Source organism: Pocillopora verrucosa, chromosome 7, assembly GCF_036669915.1.
Source record: "Pocillopora verrucosa isolate sample1 chromosome 7, ASM3666991v2, whole genome shotgun sequence".
Lineage (NCBI taxonomy): Eukaryota > Metazoa > Cnidaria > Anthozoa > Scleractinia > Pocilloporidae > Pocillopora > Pocillopora verrucosa.
In genome coordinates this window covers 3,571,687-3,597,994 of record NC_089318.1, presented here as the reverse complement: position 1 = coordinate 3,597,994, position 26,308 = coordinate 3,571,687, and the positions used below count along the sequence as shown (strand labels likewise).

The following is a 26,308-nucleotide window of genomic DNA, read 5'->3' as shown; positions in this document are numbered from 1 at the left end:
CATCTACAACAACTTAATTATTATGGGAAAAGTGAATTGAAGTGAACAGCATATAACAAGTATTTGACTACCGAGCTCCGACAGCATATATTAAACCTGACAGAAGTAGTTAAGCAGTTCACAGCACTCAAGTGTCTCCATCAGCATGAGTCGGAGCCTACTTCTATGCCGTCATTTGATGATGATTCGGACTTCTCAACGCTGAATTCCAAAGCAATCGCATCTCTGGTGAGTTTCTGTAGCAGCCTCCCTGCTCAGACTTATCAGAAAACAGCCACATTCAGTAAATAGCCCACTGAATTTCAGCGTCCCGTCCTGAGCACACTCTGTCAAAGCCACAAAGAAAACCTGTCGCTCGTGCTTTCTTCGCCAATGGTGCCATCAAGACCACCTCTGCAGTCTTTTGATCAGAACGTCTCCCTAATAGTATCAGGCAGCCACGGTCCAACGAATCAGCAGCGAACCAAAGTAACCGCAATTGTAGCGAAGGGAACTGAGATGTTTACTGCCGCCCTTGCTTCTGTTGATGTTCTCTTCACGGACGACGAGATGGCCAGGTGCAACACGTCAGGAACTAAAGATTTCCAGCAGTTGGATAGCGGAAAATCAGGCTTTCTTGTGTCCATTTTATAAAGGAAGTTTGACTCGCTATGTTTGAGTGAGCAGCGGAATCAGATAGCCGCTCGCATTAACACGAAATGTAAATGAAAGAGGAGGACTCTTATTCACAGACTTAAGAAAACTAGTTTGTTTCGAAAACACTGAGATGGCACAATTAGTCTATCATTTAACATGAAAACATTATGGGTCGGTTAATTGAACAGAGTTTAGTCATTGTTCAACAAAACTGCCTTCTGAGTTATTTTGATTTTGGTTGATCCTCGTAAGTAAACATTGCTAATTATTAAGAGAATAAAGAGGGCATGAAATGCAAACTAGAAAATCATTTATGTGCATTTACAAAAAGGTTAGGTGACGACAGTCAAAGTAATCTATAACGCTTAAACTTTGGCAAATAGACTGTCTGTTTATAACAAAAGGGTATAGAAGATATTTCATTATTTTGTAAACTCCATCCGTAGAAAGAAAAAAAAACGACGACGCTACCACTGCACCACACGTACTGTCGTACTTGTCGGTTTACAAATTTAACAAAATAAATAAATAATGCCTCGGAGACTAGCAGAACAGACAAACACGGTGAGAACACCGTTTTCACTCAAGCCGTTTGCTTTGCATCATACAGGTTCGCTCTTATTATTTTAAAAGCTTGTGCTTACTACCTTCAAAAGTTCATGCACGATTTCAAGAGCAGAGGAGTCTGCTCGTTCGGCCCGTGTTTCGCAAGCTGTTTTAAGAAAATGAGGAATTCGAAAATGTAAGAAAAAACTCAAACACAGTTTGAAATAATGCACAACAAGTCGAGATAGTCCTTAATGTTTGGCGAATTAGTTGCACTGAATACTGAGTATCGTACATCGGTCGGGCGTATCGGTAAGCTAAAAAGCCTTAAAGCTTAGGACATACTTCTTGTACAAATCGAAAGCAACTTTAACTTTAAGAAGCGTGTTATAAAATTGGCACGGTCATCGTGTTATATCGTGCAAAGTTGCAAGCAAGATCTTAACCCGTTCCTTTGTTTCTACCGTGCGAAGCAAGACAATGGCTGCCAAGTTAATGAGGCAGGTAACTTAGACGCAGCTAACGTGTTAAAAGCTCGTTTCTTTTGTGTTAGCGTGCTAGTGTACCGTGAGCGTGCGTTCACCTTATTCCCTGAAATCCCGTAGAGGGTCACATATTAGAAACGATAGTTAAATTTGCCAGCTTCATTCCTTAGGTATGTCTCGTGGTTTCCAATTAGCTTAAAGACTTTTAACGTCGTTTCAACTATCTGTGGATCTTTAAAATTGTACTTCATTCTTTCATTCTATCTTTGTTGAAGATTTATTATAGTCAAGTAAACTCGATCATGAATAATATGTTTTTCTGCGAAAAAATCTTCGATTAATATTTTCCTCATTAGTTATGACGTAGTGAAGATTGCTAATGATCAGAACTATACCTTTGGTGAATACTGTGGTTGGAGGACTGGGGAGACAGTTGCAGTTTATGGAAACTTCGCCTTGATAACATTCCAAACAGACTCCTCTGTCGGAAAAAGAGGATTCTTCTTCCGTTTCAAAACGGTTCCCGCTGGTTTGTATAGTTCTTAGGATTGAAATCTCTCAAAACGTTTAATGAAGTGTTGACAGCGTGATGTTATCTCAAAGAGAGAAACAAAATAATTATACAACTGAAATCGTTTTTTTTATCAGCGGCGTTACTGAACCTCTCATGGACGATGGCAACTATTTCCTATAGGTAATCACATGATTTCGAGTGCAATTTGGGAAAAATCAACACAAGTAAATTATTTAAAAGCTGACCAAATTGCACGAGCTCCTAGGGTAAGTTCAATGTGTATATAAAAACTTAACGAGTCCTGATTTATCCCAACTTGCTCGAGATAAAATCGTGTGATTACTTGATAATAACATACATGCAAAAATTTGACTGAGTTTTCATTGGTGCCGCCACTTACCTTTGCATTGTTTCCAGAGTCGTGGCGATCCTCCCGCAAGAATCAGGATCCTGCTTTTAAACTTTCTGTCAGGAACAATTGAGTATTTGCGATCTTTCTCAGTTAGAATTTGCTTTACACGAAGGCTATCACTCTCGCAATGTAATCCCTGTCTTTCGTAATAGCTGTTGCGTAAACTCTGATATAATTTTGTTCAGATCCTCCAGTTCTTACCTTTCAAACCTTTTTGCCATAGCCGTTTTTGGGAGTCCATGCCTCACCGACATTTAGCCAGTTGTTTGCGCTTTGCTGGAAGTTTTTGATTTTAATCAAGCACAGGCGACCCAAGCTCGCGTCTCGAGAAAAAGCCAACGATTAATTCATGAACGCGTTGTGTGCCTCGGTGTTAAGTTAAGAGAGGAACTGTTGAAAATTTGAACACGTTATAAGGAATAGTATGGGGAACGAAATATGATCGGTTTACAACGATAAATATTTCGAAATATGAATATTTTAAACGTAAAATCAATAACGCTTACTCGCATCCTGTGTGTCCGTTGTAGTTTCCGACGTTTTCTGCTGTTTTAAGCTTGCTTTACCATCACTGTTATTCCTGTCAAAAGTCAGGGCTGCACACTCCGATTTCGACCGTTGTCCATGAGCTTGGGCAGCCTGTGAATCAAGACGTCGTTATTTCTCCCCTAACCTGTCCGCCATTTCGTTTTTATGTGCTTTCGCAACTTTCCCACCAATCAATTTTTTTCAACTTTTTGCAAGTTATGGGATAAATTGACATGTCTTTAACCAATAAGCAACCCGAATTTTTTTCCATATATGTTATTATAAAACGAATGCGGAGAGATGTCGTGTATTACCAACTTCGTCTGACTACGAGCTATTTTGCATTTCATCTTTTTATGCAACTTTTCTTTAGCCCCACCCAAAATAACCTTACCTGCCGTTGTGGAAGCTCTCCCAGGTTACAGAGTGGATATTCCAGTAACTGGAACTCTACCGATATACACAGCAGTAATAAGAAACTCTACCGTGTTGGTGAACACAACATATGCTGCAGCCTTTCAGTTCTATAATGAGTCAAATTGCACCTCTGTTGCCTTTAACAAGTATGGATATGATACGAGAGAGTTCTCTGTGATTTTTAAAGGTAAGGACATTTCATAAATCTTAGAACATGACTCATCTGAGTTAAATAAGGTTCTGAAAATTCTACCCCTACAATCGAACCTGTATTAACCTCTTCACTGCAACAAGGACATACGGAGTACGTCCTGTACCCCATACTCGATACGTCCTAAATCATAGTACTTGAATGGATAGTTCCGGAATTTGAACAAACAATCAAATCGCAAATAATTAAACCCATATGGAATGGCGTGGTGACCGCTAAATACAGGTTGGCTGCATAATACAGGATCCTCAAATAAGGGGTATTAAAATAAAGATAAACAATGCAACTTTTACCATAATTGACCACTTAATGTACAGAATCTCGCTCATAAATATTCTAACTTCCTTTGATTTTGGGAGATTTCGGTAGCCACGGTTACTACTATTATTGTAGATAAAACGATCTTGGCATTAATCAAAACTGAACTACTTAAACAGTTGTAAAAATAAGGTCTGAAAAAAGATTCAGGCCCGTACGGGGTTTGATCCCATGACCTCTGCGATACCGATGCAGCGCTCCGCCAACTCAGTGAAAATAAGGTCGGGAAGATAGCGCTCCTATATTCATTTTTTCATTGCAGTTCACATGATTTCATATATTCACAGTCCTAACTATTATTGCTACCACCATTGCTACTACTGCTACTTATTTTCCTCTACAACTAGATTCAACTTCATAACGCTTTGTTCTCAACTTAATGTCAATGGTGTTATTAACTGGAGTTTATTGATCTAGGGACTTTTTTAAATCAGTTTTGCTGGTTTTCCTTTCCCTTACTTTCCTTTCTTTCAGACTGTAGACATGCCTGTTCTCCGAGGTTCAACAGTGGCACTGGAAATAAACTCTTCTGCGAGAAGGTGACAGCAACACAACTTAAGAGGTGTCTTTCGCCGTTGACGGAAACATTGTAAGAGGCTGTGAAAATAAGGCACAAACAAGCTTTTTAGAGCTAAGTTGAGCTCTGATTGACAACACGCTATTGCTCAGGGCACTTGTACACTGGCATATGAACCTACAGTAGACTGCATTTTTTAAAATTAAATTAATTAAGGAAAAGGCTAATAATTATCGGTGCTTTGTATCGATAACATGCTTGAGCACGAAAGCCGTCCTTTTTTATTTCAAAACTTTAGGTTGTTTAACATAAACACCCAAAGGTACAGTTTGAAGATAAAAATCTGTCTGAGTTCTTTTTCAGAGGAATAACCGTAAAAAATGAACTCATAGGAAGGTTGAGTAAACAACAACAAAAACTTTGAATCGATAAGTTGATGTTTTCATAGGAGTATGAGGAATACTTACATGGACCTTTTATCCGATGGACTGTTTGACGACTAGGTTTTAGGTTCTGGGATCTAGTGAACTTGGGGTTCTCTGCAAGAGCCAAGGGATAAGCCTGAAATTATTGGGAGGACGTACGTCAAGTGAATATACTAAATTTGAGAGGCTACCTCTGTAAACCAAGAGATCAGCCTAGCTGAAATTCTTTGGATTCTTGGTGGCTTTTTCTTTCAATAGGTATTCTTTTTGTGGTGTAATTTGTACCCTTTGTAAGGTCATTTCGCAATTTTTTATCGTACACACTTACCGTGCAACTATGGTGCGCATTTAAAAAAGGGAGGCTTTTCCTGTATAGTCTGACCTTTCAAGAAACGTAAAATGTTCCTTTAACTGGCAAAACAGGAACGGTAACCGTAAATGCTTTTTTATTTCTTGGGATTAGAAAGCTAAGAGCTAAGGAGCAGTCTAGCTGAGATTATAGTGACACCTCTAAGGCTCAAACTTGTGCAATAAAATAACCTTGATGAGTCGATGTTTTTACAGGGAGCTGGAGGCTAATACTATAACCTTTTTACCTGAGGGATTGTTTGACAACTTGATCAACTTGCGGAGGCTGTGAGTGAACACGAGTTTGTTTAGCTTATCTAATAAACTTAAGAGGCTTTCTTCGAAAGAGCCAAGAGATCGGCCTGAAGTTACTGGGACAACGCAAGGGCTCAAAACTAGCAATAGTGAGGACTAGTTCATTTACTGCTGTCAAATTTTGCGATATGTTTTGTTAAAACCGGTCATTTTTAATCGAACGCAAGTCATCTGTGGTGTAATCTGTGTCCTTTATAAGGTCATCTCGCAATTTTTCATTGTACATACTTACAGTGCAATTATCGTGAGCATTTAAAAAATGGAGGCTTTTCCTGTACAGTCTGACTTTTCAAGATAATTAAAACGTCTCTTTAGCTGGCAAACAGATGCGATGACCGTAAATACTTTTTTTCTTGGAATTAAGGAAATACCCCTTCTTCAATTAAAAAATACAAACCCATCCTCAATGTACGAAAAAATTAGCAATATTTTGGAAAGACCTTTTTAGCAAGTAATCAAATATTATTGTACTACTAGAATTATATGGCTATCTATAAAGAACTGCTGCTCCTTAATAAGCTCTAAAACTCCCTTTCCATGCATCAAAACTGTATCTCATCAAATTTGGCTTTCTGTTTTATTTAAAGCACTCACGTTTGAGAGAAAATTATAGGAACTTTCGGTGAAAACTATAAGAATTATATGGCTGTATGTAAAGAACTGCTGTTCCTTAAGAAGCGGATTGTTTGGCAAGTTGATCAACCTGAAACGGCTGTGAATAAACACAAGTTTGTCTAGGTTTTCTATTAAATCGAAAGGCTTTCTCTGGAAGAGCTAAGGATCAGTTTAGCTGAGATTATAGTAACAACTCTAGGGCTCAAACTAGTGCAATAAAATAACCTTAATGAGTCGATGTGTTTACCTGGACCTGGAGGCTAATAATATAACCTCTTTACCTGAGGGATTGTTTGACAACTTGATCAAGCTTTATACGCTGTGAGTTAACACGAGTTTGTTTAGCTTATCTAATAAACTTAAGAGACTTTCTCCAAAAGAACCGAGAGGTCAGCCTGAAGTTATTGAGAGAACACAAGGGCTCAAAACTAGCAATAGTGAGGACTAGTTCATTTACTGCTGTCAAATTTTGCTATATGTTTTGTTGAAAGCCATCATTTTTAATCGAACCCAAGTAATCTGGGGTGTAATCTGTGCCCTTTATAAGGTCATTTCGCAATTTGCACACTTAATGTGCAACTATCGTGCACGTTTAAAAAATGGCGAGTTGTTCTGAATAGTCTGACCTCTCAAGAAAGGTAAATCGTTCCTTTAACTGGCAAACAGGTGCAGTAACCGTAAATACCTTTTTTTTTCTCTTGGAATTAAGGAAATACCCCTTCTTCAATTAAAAAATACAAACCCATCCTAAATGAAGGGAAAAATGAGTAATATTTTGGAAAGGCGTTTTTAGCAAGTAGTCAACCTATTACTATACTACTAGAATTATATGGCTATCTATAAAGATCTGCTGCTCCTTAGCAAACTTAAAAACTCCCTTTTCATGTACCAAAATTTTATCTCATCAAAACCCATAGCCTCGGTCTGAAAAATAAAACATGATCATAGTGACGATTCGGGCTCAAGCTTAACGAGTGTAAGGATTAGTTCATATATTGACGTCAAATTTGGCTTTCTGTTTTATTAAAAGCACTCATTTTTGAGAGAAAATGATAAAAAGTTTCAGAGAAAATGAAAAGAAAAATATGGCTAAATGTAAAAAACTGCTGCTCCTTAAGAAGCGGATTGTTTGGCAACTTGATCAACTTGAAAGGACTGCGAGTGAACAGGAGTTTGTCTAGGTTTTCTATTAAATCGAAAGGCTTTCTCTGCAAGAGCTAAGGATTACTCTAGCTGAGATTATAGTGAGAACTCTAGGGCTCAAACATGTGCAATAAAATAACCTTATTGAAACGATGTGTTTATAGGGACCTTGAGGCTAATAATATAACCTTTTTACCAGAGGGATTGTTTGACAACTTGATCAACTTGCGGAGGCTGTGAGTTAACACGAGTTTGTTTAGCTTATCTAATAAACTGAAGAGGCTTTCTCCGAAAGAACCGAGAGATCAGCCTGAAGTTATTGGGACAACACAAGGGCTCAAAACTAACAATAGTGAGGACTAGTTCATTTCCTGGTGTCAAATTTTGCTGTATGTTTTGTTGAAAGCCGTCGTTTTTAATCGAACCCAAGTAATCTGGGGTGTAATCTGTGCCCATTATAAGGTCATTTCGCAATGTTTCATTGCACACACTTACCGTGCAACTATCGCGCACATTTAAAAAATGGAGAATTGTCCTGTATAGTCTGAACTTGGAAGAAAGGTAAAACGTCCCTTTAACTGGCAAACAGGTGCAGTTAACCGTAAATACCTTTTTTTTCTCTTGGAATTAAGGAAACGCCTGTTCTTCAATAAAAAAATACAAATCCATCCTCAATAAAGGGAAAAATGAGCAATGTTTTAGAAAGGCGTTTTTAGCAAGTAGTCAACCTATTACTATACTACTAGAATTATATGGCTATCTATAAAGATCTGCTGCTCCTTAACAAACTTAAAAACTCCCTTTTCATGTATCAAAATTGTATCTCATCAAAACTCATAGGCTCGGTCTGAAAAATAAAACATGATCATAGTGATGATTCGGGCTCAAGCTTAACGAGTGTAAGGATAAGTTCATATATTGACGTCAAATTTGGCTTTCTGTTCTATTTAAAGCACTCCTTTTTGGAAGAAAGTTATAAGAGTTTTGAGAAAAAATAATAATAAATGTATGGCTATATACAAAGAACTGCTGCTCCTCAAGAAGCCGATTGTTTAGCAGCTTAATAAAGCTAAAAGGGTTGTTAGTGAACATGAGTTTGTGTAGGTTTTCTATTAAAATCGAAAGGCTTTCTCTGCAAGAGCTAAGGATCAGTTTAGCTGAGATTATAGTAACACCTCTGGGGCTCAAACATGTGCAATAAAATGACCTTAATGAGACGATGTGTTGACAGGGACCTGGAGGCTAATAATGTAACCTTTTTACCGGAGGGATTGTTTCACAACTTGATCAACTTGGGGTGGCTGTGAGTTAACACGAGTTTGTTTAGCTAATCTAATAAACTTAGGAGGCTTTCTCCGAAAGAACCGAGAGATCAGCCTGAAGTTATTGAGACAACGCAAGGGTTCAAAACTAGCGATAGTGAGGACTAGTTCATTTACTGCTGTCAAATTTTGCTATATGTTTCCTCAAGAAGCCGATTGTTTAGCAGCTTAATAAAGCTAAAAGGGTTGTTAGTGAACATGAGTTTGTGTAGGTTTTCTATTAAAATCGAAAGGCTTTCTCTGCAAGAGCTAAGGATCAGTCTAGCTGAGATTATAGTGACACTTCTGGAGCTCAAACATGTGCAATAAAATAATGTTAATGAGTCGATGTTTTTACAGGAAGCTAGAGGCTAATGATATAACCTTTTTACCTGAGGGATTGTTTGACAACTTGATCAACCTGGATACGCTGTGAGTGAACACAAGTTTATTTAGCTTATCTAATAAACTTAAGAGGCTTTCTCCGAAAGAACCTAGAGGTCAGCCTGAAGTTATTGGGAGAACGCAAGGGCTCAAAACTAGCGATAGTGAGGACTAGTTCATTTACTGCTGTCAAATTTTGCTATATGTTTCGTTGAAAGCTCTCATTTTTAATCGAACTCAAGTAATCTGTGGTGTAATCTGTGCCCTTTATAAGGTCATTTCGCAATTTTTAATTGCACACACTTAATGTGCAACTATCTTGCACATTTAAGAAATGGAGAATTGCCCTGTATAATCTGACCTCTTAAGAAAGGTAAAACGTCCCTTTAACTGGCAAACAGGTGCAGTAACCGTAAATACCTTTTTTTTCTCTTGCAATTAAGGAAATACCCCTTCTTGAATGAAAAAATACAAAGCCATCCTCAATCAGGGAAAAATGAGCAATATTTTGGAAAGGCGTTTTTAGCAAGTAGTCAACATAATATTGTACTACTAGAATTTTATGGCTATCTATAAAGAACTGCTGCTCCTTTTTCATGTATCAGAACTGCATGTCGTCAAAACCCATAGGCTTGGTCTGAAAAATTAAACATGATCATAGTGACAATGCGGGCTAAAGCTTAACAAGTGTAAGGATAAGTTCATATGTTGACATCAAATTTGGCTTTTTGTTTTTTATAAAGCACTCATTTTTGAGGGAAAATTATGATAGTTTTGAGAGAAAATTATTAGAGTTATATGGCTATATACAAAGAACTGCTGCTCCTCAAGAAGCCGATTGTTTGGCAACTCGATCAACTTGAAACAGCTGTGATTGAACATGAGTTTGTCTAGGTTTTCTATTAAATCGAAAGGCTTTCTCTGCAAGAGCTAAGGATCAGTCTAGCTGAGATTATTGTGAAACCTCTAGGGCTCAAACTTGTGCAATAAAATAACCTTAATGAGTCGATGTTTTTTACAGGGAGCTGGAGGCTAATACTATAACCTTTTTACCTGAGGGATTGTTTAACAACTCGATCAACTTGCGGAGGCTGTGAGTTAACACGAGTTTGTTTAGCTTATCTAATAAACTTAAGAGGCTTTCTCCGAAAGAGCCAAGAGACCGACCTGAAGTTACTGGGACAACGCAAGGGCTCAAAACTAGCAATAGTGAGGACTAGTTCATTAACTGCTGTCAAATTTTGCTATATGTTTAGTTAAAACCGGTCATTTTTAATCGAACGCAAGTAATCTGTGGTGTTATCTGTGTCCTTTATAAGGTCATCTCGCAATTTTTCATTGTACATACTTACAGTGCAACTATCGTGAGCATTTAAAAAATGGAGGCTTTTCCAGTACAGTCTGACTTTCCAAGATAATTAAAACGTCTCTTTAGCTGGCAAACAGATGCGGTGACCGTAAATACTTTTTTTCTTGGAATTGAGGAAATACCCCTTCTTCAATTAGAAAATACAAACCCATCCTCAATGAAGGGAAAAATTAGCAATATTTTGGAAAGGCGTTTTTATCAAGAAGTCAACCTATTATTATACTACTAGAATTATATGGCTATCTATAAAGATCTGCTGCTCCTTAACAAACTTAAAAACTCCCTTTTCATATATCAAAATTGTATCTCATCAAAACCCATAGGCTCGGTCTGAAAAATAAAACATGATCATAGTGACGATTCGGGCTCAAGCTTAACGAGTGTAAGGATAAGTTCATATATTGACGTCAAATTTGGCTTTCTGTGTTAATTAAAGCACTCATTTTTGAGAGAAAATGATAAAAAGTTTCAGAGAAAATGATAAGAAATATATAGCTAAATGTAAAGAACTACTGCTCTTTAAGAAGCGGATTGTTTGGCAACTTGATCAACTTGAAAGGGCTGCGAGTGAACAGGAGTTTGTCTAGGTTTTCTATTAAATCGAAAGGCTTTCTCTGCAAGAGCTAAGGATTACTCTAGCTGAGATTATAGTGAGAACTCTAGGGCTCAAACATGTGCAATAAAATAAACTTATTGAGACGATGTGTATACAGGGACCTGGAGGCTAATAATATAACCTTTTTACCGGAGGGATTGTTTGACAACTTGATCAACTTGTGGAGGCTGTGAGTTAACACGAGTTTATTTAGCTTATCTAATAAACTGAAGAGGCTTTCTCCGGAAGAACTGAGAGGTCAGCCTGAAGTTATTGTGAGAACTCAATGGCTCAAAACTAGCAATAGTGAGGACTATTTCATTTACTGCTGTCAAATTTTGCTATATGTTTTGTTGAAAGCCATCATTTTTAATCGAACCCAAGTAATCTGGGGTGTAATCTGTTCCCTTTATAAGGTCATTTCGCAATTTTTCATCGCACACACTTAATGTGCAACTATCGTGCACATTTAAAAAATGGAGAATTTTTCTTTATAGTCTGACCTCTCAAGAAAAGTAAAACGTCCCTTTAACTGGCAAACAGGTGCAGTAACCGTAAAAACTTTTTTTTCTCTTGGAATTAAGGAAATACCCTTCTTCAATTAAAAAATACAAACCCATCCTCAATGCAGGGAAAAATGAGCAATATTTTGGAAAGGCGTTTTTAGCAAGTAGTCAACCTATTACTATACTACTAGAATTATATGGCTATCTGTAAAGATCTGCTGCTCCTTAACAAACTTAAAAACTCCCTTTTCATGTATCAAAATTGTATCTCATCATAACCCATAGGCTCGGTCTAGAAAATTAAACATAATCATAGTGACAATGCGGGCTCAAGCTTAACAAGTGTAAGGTTAAGTTCATATATCGACGTCAAATTTGGCTTTCTGTTTTTGCTATATGTTTTGTTGAAAGCCGTCATTTTTAATCGAACCCAAGTAATCTGGGGTGTAATATGTGCCCTTTATAAGGTCATCCGCAATTTTTCATTGCACACACATTTAAAAAATGGAGAATTGTTCTGTATAGTCTGACCTCTCAAGAAAGCTGGCAAACAGGTGCAGTAACCGTAAATACCTTTTTTTCTCTTAGAATTAAGGGAATTCCCCCTTCTTCAATTAAAAAATACAAACCCATCCTCAATGAGGGAAAAATGAGCAATATTTTTAAGAGACTTTTTTAGCAATATTATTGCACTACTAGAATTGTATGGCTATCTATAAAGAACTGTTGCTCCCTTTTCATGTATCAGAACTGTGTTGTCAAAAGCCATAGGCTCGGTCTGAAAAATAAAACATGATCCTAGTGACGATTCGGGCTCAAGCTTAACAAGTGTAAGGATAAGTTCATATATTGATGTCAAATTTGGCTTTTTGTTTTATTTAAAGCACTCATTTTTGAGAGAAAGTGATGAAAAGTTTCAGAGAAAATGATAAGAAATATATGGCTAAATGTAAAGAACTGCTGCTCCTCAAGAAGCGAATTGTTTGTCAACTTGATAAACCTTAAACGACTGTTAGTGAACAAGTTTGTTTAGGTTTTCTATTAAATCGAAAGGCTTTAAATAAAGCCGTAAATAGTTTTCTCTTGGAATTAAGGAAATAAACCTTCTTCAATTAAAAAATACATACCCATCCTCAATGAAGGGAAAAATGAGCATTATTTTGGAAAGGCGTTTTTAGCAAGTACTTAAATATTTTTGTTCTACTAGAATTATATGGCTATCTATATAGAACTGCTGCTCCTTAACAAACTCTAAAACTACCTTTTCATGTATCAAAACTGTATCTCATCAAAAGCCATAGGCTCGGTCTGAAAAATAAAACATGATCATAGTAACAATTCGGGCTCAAGCTCAAAAAGAGTAAGGATAAATTCGTATATTGACGTCAAATTTCGCTTTCTGTTTTATTTAAAGCACTCATTTTTGAGAGGAAATTATAAGAGTTTTGAGAAAATTGATAAGAATTATATGGCTATATATAAAGAACTGCTGCTCCTCAAGAAGCCGATTGTTTGGCAACTTGATCAACCTGAAAGGGCTGTGAGTGAACATGAGTTTGTATAGGTTTTCTATTATATCGAAAGGCTTTCTCTGCTAGAGCTAAAGATCAGTCAAGCTGAGATTATAGTGACACTTCTGGGGCTCAAACGTGTGCAATAAAATAACCTTAACGAGTTGATGTTCTTACAGGATCCTGGGAGCTAATGATATAACCTTTTTACCTGAGGGATTGTTTGACAACTTGATCAACTTGGGGAGACTGTGAGTAAACACGAGTTTGTTTAGCTTATCTAATAAACTTAAGAGGCTTTCTCCGAAAGAGCCAAGAGATCGGCCTGAAGTTATTGGGACAACGCAAGGGCTCAAAACTAGCAATAGTGAGGACTAGTTCATTTCCTGCTGTCAAATTTTGCTATATGGTTTGTTGAAAGCCGTCATTTTTAATCGAACCCAAGTAATCTGTGGTGTAATCTGTGATCTTTATAAGGTCATTTCGCAAGTTTTCATTGCGCACTATTACTGTGCAACTATCGTGCACATTTAAAAGATGGAGAATTGTCCTGTATAATCTGACCTTTCAAGAAAGGTAAATCGCCCCTTTAACTGGCAAACAGGTGCAGTAACCGTAATTACCTGTTTTTTTTCCCTTGGAATGAAGGTAATACCCTTCTTCAATTAAAAAATTCAAACCCATCGTCAATGAAGGGAAAAATGAGCATTATTTTGGGTAGGCGTTTTTAGCAAGTACTTAAATATTTTTGTACTACTAGAATTATATGGCTATCCATAAAGAACTGCTGCTCCTTAGCAAACTCTAAAACTCCCTTATCATGTTTTAAAAGCCATAGGCTCGGTCTGAAAAATAAAACATGATCATAGTGACAATTCGGGCTCAAGTTTAACAAGTGTAAGGAGAAATTCATATATTGACGTCAAATTTCGCTTTCTGTTTTATTTAAAGCACTCATTTTTGAGAGAAAATTATAAGAATTATATGGATATATACCATAGCAAAAGTGAGGACAAGTTCATTTACTGCTGTCAAATTTTGCTATATGTTTTGTTAAAACCGGTCATTTTAATCGAACCCAAGTAATCTGTGGTGTAATCTGTGCCCTTTTTAAGGTCATCTCGGAATTTTTTTATTGTACATACTTACTGTGCAACTATCGTGAACATTTAAAAAATTGAGGCTTTCCTGTATGGTCTGATTTTTGAAGAAAAGTAAATGTCCCTTTAACTGGCAAACAGGTGCAAGTGAACAATATTTTGGAAAGACGTTTTTAGTTAGTAGTTAAATATTGTACTACTAGAATTATATGGCTATCTATAAAGAACTGCTGCTCCTTAACAAGCTCTAAAACTCCCTTTTAGGGAGAGAGAAAATTATGAGAGTTTTGATAAAAAAATTATAAGAATTATATGGCTATATACAAAGAACTGCTGCTCCTCAGGAAGCCGATTTTTTGGCAACAGGATCCTGGAGGCTAATGATATAATCTTTTTATCTGAGGGATTGTTTAACAACTTGATTAACTTGTGGTTGCTGTGAGCCAACACGAGTTTGTTTAGCTTATCGAATAAACTTAAGAGGCTTTCTCCGAAAAGAACCATAGTCACAACTCTTGGGCTCAAACTTGTGCAATAAAATAACCTTAATGAGTCGATGTTTTTACAAGGAGCTGGAGGCTAATAATATAACCTTTTTACCTGAGGGATTGTTTGACAACTTGATCAGCCTGAAAGTGTTGTGAGTGAACACGAGTTTGTTTAGCTTATCTAATTAACTGAAGAGACTCTCTCCGAAAGAATCAACAGATCAACCTGAAGTTTTTGGGAGAACGCAAGGGCTCAAAACTAGCAATAGTGAAGTCAAGTTCATTTGCCGCTGTCAAATTTCCTTACATGTTTTGTTTAAAGCAGTCATTTTTAGTCGAACCTTAGTACTCACAGCAAATTTGAATGAATCAATTAATAAAAAGGCTTACTCTGACGAGTCGATGTTTTCACGGGATACTACCAGATAATAATATAGCCTCTCTACCTGAGGGATTGTTTGACAACTTGATCAACAGGGAATGGTTCTGATTTAACACGAGTTTGTCTAGTACTAGTTCAAAGACGAGTGCGAGCCTCTTTTCTTAAGAACCAGCAGATGAACCTGGAATCATTGTGAGAATTCAGGGACGCAAACCTAACTATTGTGATGATTATTTAGTTTGCTCACATCAATTCTCTCTTAATTTGATTCCAACCAAACTATGGATATGATTGATACAGACGAGTTCTGATAAACTGAAGTAGCTGAAGGTTGCATCAGTTGCCTCTAGTATGTATGCAAATTTTACTTAAAATCTCTCAATTTCTGTTGGTTTGTCAGCGCCAGCTTTGTTTTCTGCTAAAACTTTATTAATTTAAAAGTTTACCAATTCCTCTGTAGAGGAAATTGATATTCTGATGCTCTCGTTTTGTTTTTTTTTGCTTTTTTCAGTCATTTGGATCAAACTTTACGATAGTGATTCGCAATCTATTAACTGACGCCCAATTTTGCTTTTTTTATTGAAAGGAATCAATTTTCCTCAAACTTGATTATGACGATAATCAATACAATTGACTCGCTCTATCTGTTTTTTTTCTGGTGCAGTTTTTGTGCTGCTTCACAAATAACTTATACGCGTATTTACCAAAGCAAATGACAACAACAACAACAACAAAATATAATTAATATGTTGATGTTTCCATAGAAAATTATCGTCAAACCCCATAAAAAATCTACCTTAGAGATTGTTTGCCGACTTAACCAACCTGGAATCCCTGTTCGTTAAAAAGATGGTTATCTAGCTTATCTAATTAAATGATTCATTTGCGAGGTTTTTTAAGTACTGACTGACAGTTTTTTAAAAGGAGGATAGGACAATAGTTTTTAACTGAGCTGGCGGTTTTTATTTTGTGCAGGGGAATTTGCTAATTTAACAACGCGTGTGGAAAACCCTCAGCTCTTGGCTGAAATTTAGCTTCAAAAAAGCAACAAACAAACACTAATCCAAGTGCCAGTATAGCCTCTAAGAGGAAATAGTGTCTCTCGTCTAACAGTTTGATTGAAGATTTATAGCAGTGGAAAAACGGTCGCAGGAATCCTTGGTTGTTCATGAAAAAGGGTTGGATCGGATGCCACTTGAAATCTGTCAAATTCTATTTTTTTGTCAGTAACAGGCTTGGGTGGAGCTAAAACTCTAAATGGATTCAGCAAGAAATCGTTAACATCATTACTGCTGCATCTTGATGTTTCCAAAGGTTTCTATCATCAAACCATATAGAAAATCTACCTGAGGGATTGTTTGTCGCCTTGACCAACCTGAGAACCCTATGCGTTAAAAGGTTATCTAGCTTAGGAAGTTAACTTGGGAGGTTTTCTCAGTAATAGCTAGCAGGCCTTTCTTTTTTCGCGAGGGACAGGAAGACTGTAGCCTGTAAGAAAAAAGACGGTTTGACTGAAACATTTAAGACAGTAGCTCTACTTCTTTCTCTTTCTCCGTTTTTTGCCTTTCTTTTTCATTTTCTATCTGAAAATATTTATTTCATTGATTCATTTATTTTTATTGTAGAAAGCAGTTTACACTAAAGGTGGTTGGAAATAGTTTTCCATACTCTGACCGACTAATTTCGCATCACACAAAACAAATTTCCCTCCCTTACCCTTTCCCCCCCCCCCCCCCCCACCCCTGCAAAAAATTTCAGACTGGATTTCTCGATTTCATTCGCATGTTCATAGCGATTGTCATGCCACATTCACTATTTCAAATTTCAATCTTTTGATCAAAGCTTGAGTGAGAATCGTTGGACTGCGAAGGGAGAAAGTTGGGTTTGAGGGTTTTGAACGTACATGTAGCCGGTGAGAGCTTAAAAAAACTGTTTTCAACTTTCTTAAGAACTTGAATTCAAGAGGAAAAATTGTATTGATCATGAACCAATTAAAGAGTGCAAATTGTTCGAAGGTTAATTTAAGTTATTTTATTTGCATCAAATTCTGAACATTTCAACAGGGATCTATCTTTCAACTCTATTACCTCTCTACCTGGCTTACCGAGTTCTGGGAAGCTGGAATTCCTGTAAGCACCAATACCAATCATGTGCAATTTTCCTTCCGTGGTAGAATGTCGACCATCGGGTCACGAGTGGATATTCTCTAGGATTCATTTGTTCGAACTTACTATTTACTCATTTACCGACCCATTGGTTCATGATTTTAAACATCTACAGTCGACTTCTGTTACCTTGGGCACTTGCTAACTTGAACCTTGCGGTACCTCGGTCAAAGAAACTATTTCTCCAGAAAAGTTTGAGCAACAATAGATCCAGCCCTAATCAGACGGTTTGTGAAAATTGTGATTTGACCAACACCTTTCCCCACCTTTTTAATTTCTTGAGCTTTAGTCTTGTTGTGTGTTGGGAAGCTTGTCGAGTTTTTGATCACAGCTGCACCGCCTTGTGTTTAAAATACGCGAGTCCTAAACGGTTTCAAAAGTCTATTGGGTATATGGGGCTCGTGAATTTGCAAAAGTTGTATCACTACATGTGGAAGTTAAGTCTCCTTCTTGAGTCAGGCTGGATCGCCTGCATCGCCTGTTTTTTTAGGGAGAAGATTCCTAAGTTTTCTTTTAGTTAGGGCGACTTGAGATCCCATAGTAGGCCTTTGGGTGTATATTGGTCATATATTTTGACTGTAATAACATCGATTGTCTTATGTATTCGTTTCCACAGGGATTTCTCTTGGAATAAACTTTCTTTTTTCCCCGGCAACGCGTTCGGTGTGCCTTTCAATTCACTGCATACGATGTTGGTGACCCAATTTATTGTTTTTCTTTTAATTAATTTTTTACTTCTTTTACTGTTTGGTTCGATTTGATATCAACAAAATTCCTACTTCAAAGTAAGTTACGTTACAGATTAATATGTAGTGTGTCTTTGAAGAGCTTTACTCTGAAGGCTTCAAAATCCACATTTTAAGTAATAATAAACGCCTATTATCACAAAATAATACCAACGAAAGACCTTTTTCGTCAAAAATACTCAAATAATAATACAATGTCGTTTAGAAAAAAAAAACGGTTTAAAACTCAGGTGTAACAAAGCTATGTACTGTTGTCCTTCATGGTAGTCAAGTTTCCTATTGGTCTTTAAATTACATTTTAATGCCCTTGAAGGAAATGCAAATTATGTCTTTTAGGCAATGAAAAACAAACAACCTCGTTTTTAACACAATATCTGACACGTTCTCGTCTCTGATAAAAATACTCTTGAAGTTTATTTCCTTCAGTGACTGCTTTGCCGTTTCGATTAGCTTCCTCAACAGGAACCAGTTGAGGAGAATTCCTTCCAGAGCTTTTTATAATGTGACCCACTTAGACCTACTGTGAGTATTTTTAACAGTCATTCAATAAGCCCAACTACGAAGAAAAAAAAAGAGTATAGATGCACGTAAAATTGGAAGACGATCACAAAGGCAGCGACATAAAAAAGTTGCCGATAATATTTTGCGGCAACGGAAGTCAAGATGAACCCTGATCAAACCCACTTTTCTACTCTAAGTTGTTGAGTTTGAAGCCCAAATTTGAGAGGGCTTTCACAATGTCTTCACTATTATGGAATCAAGGAGCTTGTTCATTGCCTGTTTTGACGTACAGCTTAGTTTATTCGTGCTTTTTACAGTTCATTGATGCAATAGAGTGCGTTTATTATCATCTTGATAAAATAGAATTTTGCTTTTTTATCACAAGCGAGTAATCATGGAAAAGTAAAGTGCGATCGATCTAGCATAGGAATGGATGTATTTTTTTTCTTTGCTTGTAATCGGCTCACAATTCTGATTTGTAGTAACTCGTTTCCATTCTACCAAATGGTTGCTATTTAAATACATATCTTACAGCACCAATACCAAAGTAAATTCTGAATTGATATTAACTGTGTTGCAGAAATTTGCCTTGTCACTGACCGAAACGGGCAATTTCTGAAAACACATGTGCTATTAATCATTAAATTTACTCGTGACTTCTTCCGATTTTCGTCCTGAATTTTGAAAGCTGTTCATAAGATCCTCCTTACTGGCACAATAAAATCCGATCCTTCTTAGCAGGCACTGTCCTTACCTGACAGCAAAGTAGGCTGGAAAAATATCTTATATAACAAACTGATTTTTGTATAGCTACAAGGCCAGCAGTCGGGCATGGTCGGCAGTCATGCAGAAGTTTTTTGAAAACTTTCTGTGAAAAGTTCTTTAAAACTTTATCAAAGAATCAAATAATCGATTGGAATTGTGAAATTATACTATGAGATGTCAAATACCCAAAATTGGGTCGAAAACGAATAATTCTGGTGTCCAGGATAAAGATTAATTTGATAGTAAATATGACAAGACGAAATCAGGACCTTAACAGCTTTCATTTTATAGAGGGTATTTGATTATATCGCATTCGTTACAATTGTTCCACTGCTAGTTAAATTAATCATATTTCGACTATATTTTTATAGAAATATTCCACCGTGATTTTAACTGCCACAGATTTATCGTCCCTCCTTTTATTCCTGTAGAACATTATCTGATAATCCTCTTGAAATTATCGAACCGGAGGCCTTTCGCCTTGAGTCCCTAAGCGTGAAGATGTAAGTTTACTTAAAATTCGTCAGTAGGTTTTTAATTCTTTTAGAATGATATTCCATCCAGGTATTACTCATTTAAGGACTTCTCCAAGTTCAATATTTTCCGACCAGGTTTTGAAGGACGACTGAAACCTTTGAGAACTTGAAAAACAAAATCAGATCAAATATATCGCCAAGTTAAGGACTAAAGTGCATTGAACCTGTGCTAAATTTGTAGTAAGCGAGCCTCTCTCCCTAAATGAGATGATCTCAGCTCTTGCTATTCTTCTCTCATTTTACAGCTTTCTTCTCCGGACGACTTTAAAGAAGTTAACCTCTACCTTATTCGCAGGCCCCCACTCTATGAATTTTAAACTGTGCGTATCTAACATGATCAAACGTTCAGTATCTGCACCAAGTAGCTGGAAGAATAACAATTTGTTCTATCTTTAATGAAATTTATCCTGTGGCTGCAATGTCCGATTTTCGTCTACTTTGAGTCCATTCCTTGTGCGATCTCTCCTCCTCCCTGATATATGGTGCCGAGCCCATGAGTGTTCTCACTGTCTAATCGCAATATAAGTTGATGCTTTCGGGAAAAAAATACAAAACAAAACATAAAACACAACAACATAAAATATGTAACTTTTCGAACTTATGATAGCTAACGTTGATTTATTTCAGTTACCTTAGAATGATTCAGCCTGTAGAGACATTGTCTAATTTCTGTTGCAGTGTTGCAAGGAATAGAACAGCTAGAACCATGTATTATTCCATTCCAAGAGGGAAAGTCACAATTTACTTGTCAGTATAAGCTGAATGTTTTGATAACGTAAACGCATAACATCATATGACATACACATTAGTTTTGATATGAAACTTTAATTGAGGAGAAGCAGCTAACCAATGTTTATCAAAATAAGCATTTAATTGTGATAAAATTTGAGGCATTTAAACACGGAATAATAACAACCCGGGGAGAATAGAAACATTTAAAAAAACTTAACATTCAAATGTAGGATGTTTGGAACACTACTATACCGATCTGAGGGAAAAAGCAGAGCGTTTAAAATAAAAGTAGTAGAAACGATACATAAATCAATTACCAGCGTCATCGGCATTAATGTCTGGTATAGTCTGATAAAGTTTAGAATGATATAGTCACGCAAGCTTAAGCAATCATATATATATATATATATATGGGGTGGCTTTATAGCCTTACCTCCATCCTAGCATCAGCACTGCACTGATGAGGCCCAGAAGGCCGAAACAGTACTGTCTGCAGTTATTTATATATATATATATATATATATATATATATATATGTAAATATACTACAATATTTCCAAAAATACTTCTGTTAACATCTTCACTCTTAGGAACTCTCTTTATTCCTACGATGAAGCTATTGTAGTTGTACGTGGCAGCAGTGAATTCTCTTGCCTTAAGCCAGCACTACTCAGTATGGGTTTCACCGAAAATCAAAACCAGTCACACGTTGTATTTCTCCCATGTCCTTTGGGATCATTTTCGAAGTCTTTGGGGTCAAAAAGCTGGAAATGCGTTTATTGCTCTCCTGGTATGTTATAGTCTGGACGTTTGTAAGAACCCGATGTAGCTCGGGCCACAATAAGAAACGGTGAAAGCGATTAATTTGTGGAGACGTGTGTCTAGGAATAACCTTTTTATAGACCTATTCACGATTGTACATGTAAAATTTGCCACAGCACTTACTCTGGGGAAGCTTGAATGCTCAAAGTCCGTTGGGGTCGTTTTATTTTAAGCATCAGTAACCACACCAATATATTTCGGCTTGAGAGAGGATTTGGGGTTTCAGTATATAAATGAAGAATAGCCTCTGTTTGTCCAAAGCATCACCTATTTCAATTTAGGAAAAACGACTCGCAAAGGAAACTTTTCCTTAATCAATTAAACTGAAATTGATAAAAAAAAATTTGACTTTGAACCAAAGTAAACGCTCAACCTTGAAGCTGGTGGAAACTTCTTATTCCACCAAGTTTCAGATATGTTGACGGTTTATATTTTTATTTTCACATATAATCAAAATGTACTTGAAACCACTCATAACCACAACTGGCACTTTGACACGTTCCTCTTTCAGGTGGTTTTTACTCCGACACACTTGGTTATGTTGCAGACGGCTGCAAGAAATGTCCAAATGGTTCTTACGTGGCATATGACAAAAAACCTGGAAAATCTGTATTGGACTGCAAGACATGTCCTGAAGGTAATATACAAACATGTGCTTCTCAACATCACTAAAGGGTTTGAGCTGTCAGTGTGTACACACATAATCAAATGCTGTCCAGAAGCCTGGAAAGAATGACTTAGAAGTAGAGAATAGAATTCGAAGAGTCGTGTTTATCTTAAGAAACAAACCCAGCACGTAGGCAAGAGTCGAATGTCTCGAAACCCGTCCCTGTGTTCGCTTCATTGTGCATGGTTGGTTTGAAGATTTTTTTTACTTCAAGGGTACTACAGTAAATGGTTTGAACCCCGGGCGTAACATTTAATGGTGTAGTTGGATCGTGCAGGTGAGTGTAGTCCTAAGAAGGACTGTTGTCGGTAGTGGTGACTGACGTTTCGACAACCCGAACGGAAGTCATCTTAAATGTCAAGTGACTTCAAGGGTACTATTTGACGCCCCAAGGTTTATAGGTGAACCTATTGGTTGATCTTTCCCTCAATCAACATTGGCCAGAACATCGGGTCTCAAAGAGAGAATTCTTTCCACCCTACGCTGATATATAACACCCATGATGCCGCATTTTTTGCGAGTTGCCTCTTCTTCAACCAAACATTTGGAGCGGGAACGAAAACAACTTTGAGCCTACTTTTTTTTAATGACAATTAAATATGACAACAGGAGCCATGATGAGTTTAGCTGGTTTTTTGGCCTCAAGCTTCATCTAACTGAAGGTAGGAGTGAGTAAGATTTGATTGATCAATAAAACAATCTTGAATTTTTACAGGAACAGAAACCGATTTTTTCGCTGGACATCGTGCTTGTCCCTGCTTGGAAGGACATTACCGAACTCATCTCTTCAAAAAGTGTTTTACATGTGGCCGAAGCGGACTGCAATGCCAAGATGAGTATGCCTCACTAAAACCTGGCTTTTGGTGGCAATGGCGGAACGAGTCCCATAAACATCGCTATGAGTATTTCATGAAAAATCTCGCCCGAGAGTTACCTGCATTGGATGATTTCTCAGTGCAGTATCCTTATGCAATACCAACACCATACAGATGTCAAGTAGAGGAGTCTTGCAAAGGTGGTTTGGACTCACCATGCGGAGAAGGGTATCAAGGTCCACTTTGCGCTGTATGCAATCCAGGGTACCACAAACAATTTCACTCTTGTGAAAAATGTCCTTCACGGGCCTGGATCGCAGGACAGTTGTCTCTCATTGCTGCTATTATAGCGATATTGTTGGCCCTTTTAGTTTGGAGAAAGAAAAATAATCTTTCAAAGGACCGGGGACTCTCTCGTTTTGACAATTTGTTGTCAAAGCTTAAGATCTTGATTGGTTTTTATCAAGTCACCCATGGCTTGCTAGACGTGTTCTCGTTCATTGAATGGCCAGATTCATTGCAGGTTGTGTCCAAGTATTCAGGAATTTTACAGATGAATCTGCTTAAGGTAGCACCGATTCACTGCCTTAATCACAATTTACACGTGGATGCCTTTGAAGATTTGTTTGTGCTCTTGTCAATGAACGCCATTGTTATCGTTGGTTCGTGTGTGATCTATGGTTTTTGGTATATGATGATCTCAAAAAAACAGGACCTGGAGGAGGACGAAAAGGCAAGCAAAATTTCACAGGGGAAAGTTCTTATTTACAGAAACGTTTTTTTCTTCCTGTACGTGACATACCTAAGCACTTGTTCAAGGACAGCCAGTGTTATGCCGTTCGCCTGCCAGAAACTCTGCAAAGATAAAAGAGAAGAGTTATGTGACGAGTACCTGAAAGTAGATTACAGCATAAAATGCCAAGGAGCAAATTACAATCATCTTGTGATCGTAGCTTATGTTTCAGCTGCATACATCATTGCTTTACCTGCTCTTTCTCTCGTCGCCCTTTGGAGGCATTGGCGAACAATCATAATCAAGAAAGACCGTGATAATGGCTCTGATCCAGAAGTTGTCGACGGATTGCGATTTCTCTTCGAAAATTACAAACCTCGTTCCTGGTATTGGGAACTGGTTGAAATGTCCCGCAAGTTCATTCTTACATGCGGCCTCATTCTTGTGGGTCAAGAAAGCAGATCCTTCATTGGATTGGCCTGGGTTGTTGCCGGTATGTATGCAGTGCTTTTCTGCTGGATCAAACCCATGCAAGACACTTTTGAGAATAGACTGATGTCCACTTCCCTTGCCGTTACAATTGTAAACTTGGGTATTGGTGCTGTCAGCAGAATTCCGGCAGAGAACATATTAAACATGGCAGACCATCACAAGGACGCTCTGGCAATGAAAATACTGATTATTTGGGCAAATACGTTGGTGCTTGGCCTTCTTGCTGGTAAGATAAACATTAGTTTGATGGGAAAAAAAACTTAACTGCAACTTTTATCTGTTATTTTGTGTTGCTGTAATTCTATTTTATGAAATATTAACCACACAAGTGTTATATCATACACATTAAAGATAACCTTATCGTATCTTGAATTTATCTGAACAGCAACTAAACATTAAAATTAATGAAACGCACAATAGAAATTTAGTCTCTGTATAGGAGCTCAATTGATTTGGTTGACAATTGAAACTACGTAATTGGTTAAGGTTTATCGTTAAACAGGGAAAGTTCAATTCTTTGATCATTCATTTTCTTCTTAGTTCAGTACCTGGCATTCTTACATCAGTTCTTCAAAGAGTGGCGCAAAAATCCAAAATGGTCCTTTTCTTGTTGCCTGGCCTTGCTTCTTCCACTTAATGACCTTCAAGGCGAGATTCGTGGAATGGTTGGTAAGAACATGCTTAAAACACAACTTCAGTCAGGAATCATTGGGAAGCCCTCCATTGCGGCCAGTGCAAAAGATAGTGGAGCATTAAGTTTTTCTCCAATCCATGAAGATGGTGAAAGACAAGAAGGAACTTCAGTAAAATCCAGGGTGACCAGATGTAGCAACACTAAATGTGACCGTGGGACACAAACAGAAACACTCGCACCGGTATCTACCGCTACCGCTGAACATGCACAGGCATCATGGAAAGCGTGCCAGCAGATAACCATGTGAGTACATGGCTAGTAAGTTCCTGTTTTCGTTTGTTTGTTTGATTTTGTGTTTTGGATGGCGATGTTGTTTCAGAGATATCGTCCACTTTAATGGTCTAATAAATCTCTTGAGAAGCGAAAAGTGTCATCCTAATACAAAGTCGTTTCCCTTACTCTTAGAATTGACCTACATATTATAATAATAAGTTATGCAACTTCTTCCAGACTATAAGCCGACTGAACTCTTTATTTCGTTTGTGAAAGAGATGAACAAGAGTGAAATTTTTTCACACTTGTACATCTATAGGATCTGCCAACCTGTATTCTTGGTCAGTCGTAGACATACAATATGTTGGTGATCCTTCATTTGAAGAGAAAATATAATGGCCTCTCTAATTTTTGATACAGATTTAATTGCTACACATTTTTAAGGATTGTCTTTCTTATGGGAGGCGTTGAGAATGAGCTCCTACGTACGCTGGTCAGTTACTATGGTATTTTCTTCGATAAAAGTAAGAGTATGTAAAAGAGACACAAGGATCCCATCGCTCTGTCAAAGGGCTAACGCGCGAAACGTCAGCCTTTAAACTCTTTACAGTGGCCAATTTACGTTTTCAACTTAGTTGATAACTCTAAATTACCCTTTGAAAAATTGCTCCTGTTTTCAGGAGTCGGCACTCTGACCATCACATACCACTTGCTGAAGCAGAGGAAGCCACCTCGAAAGAAGAAAAGACAGACAGGAATAATGAGGAATGAAGAAGACAGCCAGAAATATGATAGAATTTAGCATACGAGGCAACACATTCTCTTTCCTTTAAAATATTTAATAGAATAGCGAGAGCAGATATGTTTAGGCGAAACATGGCTTTTAATGATTAGCTCTAGTAACGTTTTTGGGGATATTATTTATACCTTAAGACATGTAATACTCTCATTAATTGTAGCATTGGATATTTCCAAGATGAAGGCAGCGTTCTGATTTAAACAAACCTATACTCTATAGAATAATCAGATATGCATATGATATTCCCGTTTGAAAACGGGCTGCACCAGTTTTGAACAAACGTACGTTGTCATTATTAGCAGTATCATGTATGTAGAGGTGGCGATATTCATAAATATTGTTATAAACTAGTAAATGATACAGTTTCAGTTGAATTTATTATTAAACGGGTACTCTTCAGTTTGTAGACATGATTGTCCAGAGGACAGCAGCGAGACATGTAAAATTAAGTACCTCAGTTCTTACGTGATTTTAATAAAGTCTTAGCACAAATATTGTCATTTGCTTTGGTGCTACGTATGCGATCCCCTAGCCCCTTTCGAAAACACACATGATATATATA

At 37.3% G+C, this 26,308-nt stretch overlaps 1 protein-coding gene across 1 annotated transcript; it reads left to right on the top strand.

Annotated features, from left to right (window-relative positions):
* The first annotated feature begins 372 nt into the window (after positions 1 to 372).
* On the top strand, positions 373 to 25,718 carry LOC131796636 (uncharacterized). Its single transcript, XM_066169561.1, has 10 exons — positions 373 to 557; positions 2,024 to 2,196; positions 3,495 to 3,725; positions 4,542 to 4,656; positions 20,458 to 20,526; positions 21,102 to 21,301; positions 21,845 to 21,970; positions 22,716 to 24,266; positions 24,581 to 24,977; positions 25,628 to 25,718. The coding sequence occupies exons 1-10, from the start codon at positions 373 to 375 to the stop codon at positions 25,716 to 25,718; spliced, it is 3,138 nt and encodes a 1,045-aa protein (XP_066025658.1).
* The last annotated feature ends 590 nt before the right edge of the window (positions 25,719 to 26,308 follow it).